The sequence below is a fragment of the Gracilinanus agilis genome, chromosome 3, assembly GCF_016433145.1.
Source record: "Gracilinanus agilis isolate LMUSP501 chromosome 3, AgileGrace, whole genome shotgun sequence".
NCBI classification, from domain to species: Eukaryota; Metazoa; Chordata; class Mammalia; order Didelphimorphia; family Didelphidae; genus Gracilinanus; species Gracilinanus agilis.
In genome coordinates, this window is record NC_058132.1 from 603,403,699 (window position 1) to 603,407,680 (window position 3,982).

The 3,982-nt window shown below is 40.1% G+C and overlaps 1 protein-coding gene across 1 annotated transcript; it reads right to left on the reverse strand.

Annotated features, from left to right (window-relative positions):
- Positions 1–645: 645 nt before the first annotated feature.
- LOC123240105 (gamma-crystallin D-like) lies at positions 646–3,286 on the reverse strand. The gene is made up of 3 exons (XM_044667497.1): positions 3,278–3,286; positions 2,933–3,175; positions 646–918 (listed from the first exon to the last, which is right to left on the reverse strand). Exons 1-3 carry the CDS (start codon positions 3,284–3,286, stop codon positions 646–648), a joined length of 525 nt encoding a protein of 174 aa, XP_044523432.1.
- Positions 3,287–3,982: the final 696 nt, after the last annotated feature.

Genomic DNA, 3,982 nt, shown 5'->3' on the forward strand with positions numbered 1-3,982 from the left:
CTCTTGGATTATGTGCTATAAATTGCCAATTTGCATTGGTAGAGGAAGTTTCTGTATCTGGAGTTCCTCATATTAGTAAAATCATAGGTCAGGAGCACTCTCCCTCCCTCATCTATTTGCCCTCCTATTTCCTAGAGATTTGCTTCTCTTGTCCAATCTCATGCTTCCTAGTATGATGGGGAAAGGAGAGAAAGAAAGGAAAGTGCTGCCCACAATGACCAGGGTCTGAATTTGAGATCCCTAATTCAGTCTACTCCACATTGTATAATGGTTACTCAGAATGTACAATTCTGTATTGTTAGAGGCAATTTAGTATGGGCCAAATCCGTGCTTTCATTCCTTAAAATATTTAGGTGAGTTTGAAAGATAAGCCTCCTAGAAATGACAAAAAAAATTCACATTTTTCTAAGTGTAGGCCTTTGTGGGAAGGCATTTTGGTTCAGAGTTTCTGAGAGGCTTGATGAAAATTAAATAACCTTTCCCATCTCAGTTGACACAAAAAACACATACTTTTGGCCTACCTTTGTTCCAGCTAAGCCTTTACAACAGGATAGAAGGAAAAAAACGAGAACTCGTAATTGCAGGGGACACACAGGAAGTATTTTATTAATTTCCAGATTGAGACAGGCAGGGAGTAAATATATTTTAGAAATAGTCCATCACTCTCCTCACAGAGCCCACTCTGGTGTTCATGGCTCCCCAGTCCAGGTATCTCCTGTACTCCCCCGGTCTCAGCAAGTACTGTCTTCCTCTGTAGTTGGGCAGCTCATAGAGAATCCAGCAGCCTTCCAGGACGTTAAAGGAGTGCATCTCCTGAAAGTGGAATCGATCTTGGAAAGAAGAGCAGTCATCAGTGATCTCCACCATCTGGCCTCTGTAATCTTCTCTCTCATACATCCGAAGCCTATGTGAGCGAGTCTGTTGAACCAGGCAAAAGAAGGAAAGTCATAAGAGAGTTGCCTGTTTGGGCAAATGATCCAATAAACATACAACCCAGTAAACATTTGTGAAAGGCCTAAGTATTTGCATGATGCCATGCTACATGCTACATGAAAAACTGGTGCCTATGCTCAAGGAGTTCACATTCCACTGGAGGGATACAGTATGTCAATAGTAAACTTCATAGTTTTTTAAGTAACAAGAGAATACTAACAACCATTTCAGGGAAGAAGGGAGGGAAGATCAGAAAACGCTTCACATTGGAGAAGTGAACCTGACCTGAATCTTGATAAATAGTAAAGGGCAGAGGTGATGAAGGAAAGGAGTACAACCTGGGCAAAAGCACAGAGGTGGAAATGGAACAAGTTCTGGGTAAACAAGAAGGCTAATTTGGCTGGAACACAGAGTTCAAGAAGAGGAGAAATGTGAAACAATCCCAGAAAAGTTGACTAGAGTCAGATATTAAGGGAATTTAAGTGCAAACTAGAAGGGTATATGTTTTATTCTAGGGGGCTAAAGGCAGGCATAGAAAGCTCTTGAGTAAAGGAGTAACAGGGTAAGATCTGGGCTTTAAGAAGATGATATTGATAGCTGTATGGAAGATTGGAGAGCAATATGGAAGTAGGGAGAGACACTGGAAGACCAGAGTACAACTAGGAGTTATCAAAAACACCCAGCACTTCTTTGTCTTTTTTGAGATTTGAAGCAGCCAAATTAAAAGCAAAAGTTACTCAAAATGTGTAAATAATTATTTTTGTATTTTAAAATCTCATATATCTATCTGTGTGGCCCTGGTCACAACATATTATCTCTCTGGACCTCAGCTTTCTCACTTGTAAAATGAGAGTCAGACTAAATTATCCCTAGATCCCTTTCAAGCTATATAAATCCTATGATCCCAAGACTTTTTTTTTTAATTGGGTGAAGTTGGCATTAAAACTTCACATAGTCTTATGTACTCTAGAGAAGAAATATTCCAGTCTTACTCTTCTTTGATTTTCTATTCTATTAAATAAAAATAGATGAGAGCAAGGGTAGTTATTTCCCCACGCCCAGTCCACGAATTACTAGTAGTATCAGAAACATAAGTTGGTCCATTCAATCTCCTTTCTGTTGCTGTAAGTTCTACACTCTGTTGCCCCAAAGCAAGTCATCTTGCAACAGTTCCCATTTCATTTCTTGCTCCAATGCACATTCCTGCAAATTTCTTCTAAAGGTTGAGCAGAAATAGAAGCTTAGCCCTCAGGCTAGGGCTGAGGGAGAGTAGCAGAATCAAATGGAGTAAGGAGGGGTCCCTGGGGGATGGAGAAGAGGACTGTTTGTTTTTCGAAATTTCCCAGCTATTTCTGTAGCTTTCCGCTACTGAGTATTGCCCCCTTCACACTCTCTAACCCCAGCAGTCTTCCAGTGGTCTCATCTCTCTTTTTTTCTATCAAAATCTATTCTCAGGAAAAGATCTGATAATGGGTTCACACTGAGGTGTAAATGACTGATAAAGCCCACGTTTCACTCCTTCGAAGAGGATGTACAGTTTAATAAATGTCTTTAATAAATGCATATACCTTCCAAAAGATAAAGTCAAAGGAATGAATAAATCTTCAGTTGTTGGTTTTCATATATCAGTAGTTTGGCCAAGAAGGCATTCTGGGGATTGGGAGACCTTTGCTGCTATAACTGTACCACATGAACATCTAACTGACTGAACTATTTATTCTCATTATAGATGCTAAAAACCACTGGTGTTAACACGATTACTCTTTTTTTTTTTTTAATCGGTGGGGCCATCTGGCCCAGAACACACTGTATGTGCCCTTCAGTCAGGAGTTCCTTAATTTTAAGTAACTTCTATTTGAAGAAAAAAAAAGTATATAATCTCAGCTAGACATAATTAGATACCTGTTGGGATTAATATTGGAATTTTGTTCCTAAGAATGACTTAGTCCACTACTGACAACTTCTCCATATGGTGAGATGAAGATAAAACTGAACTCACATGAGGGATGAATCGGCAGGACCTGATGGAGTCATTGAAGCCCATCCAATCCTGGTAGTCACGATATTCGCCCCTTCGAAGGTAATACTGGCAGCCTGAGTAATTGGGATGCTCATAGATCATCCAGTTGCCGCTATCAACCCTCACAGAGTTGCAGCGACTGAAGTAGGACTGGAGATTGGGGTGGTCACTGCTGCAGTCATAGTAACGGCCCTGGAAGTTTCGGTCCTCGTAGAAAGTGATCTGAAATGGAAGAAAGAAGGTTCAAAGGCCCAATCCTGTACCAACCATAAGGCATCCATTTTCCCCCAAAGACATTCTAGGAAGCATCCCTACTTGGCTTACCTTGCCCATGTTTGATCAATGGAAGATGATCCTGAGAATTCAGTGCTATGGGCTACAGCTGCGGCAGCTCCCATATATATAGCAGGTCTGCTGCTGCATTGACAAAAACAACACAAAAGAGGCCCAGTGGGCCTAGGGAGAGGATTGCAACTTTTTTTCTTTATATATCATGATCATGAGGGTTCATTGTATGTTTTGCTCTCGTTCTCTCCAGAGCCTTCGAATTGCTGTTCCTGGCTAATGCTGTGGTTGGCTTCTAAAGAAGCCATTAAAATAAGTATGATTTGGGGGCACGAGCATGGAATACAACCTAGTTAAATGTTGTCACTGAATATATTTATCTTAATTTCAAATTCAAATTGGAAAAGACATTGTGTTGAAGTCGGGAGAGGGCTGAGCTCAGAGTCAGGAAGACCTAGGCTCAATCAATCAATATCAAGGAGCATTTATTTTACATGAACTGATGAGGTAAACAGAGAAAGGAGAATTCTATTGACAAGAACATTCATCAAAAAACAATTAAACATCAGCATTACAAAGAATGATCATGACGCTAAAGAAGGGAGTATTTATAACAAGTCAATTCTTCACAGAGGTAGGAGGTCTACAGGTGTAACACATTGCACATGTTTTAAGATTTTTTTTCAATGTATTGAACAGCTGTGCTGATGCCTGATGCTTTCATCTTCTTTTTCTTTTCTTTTT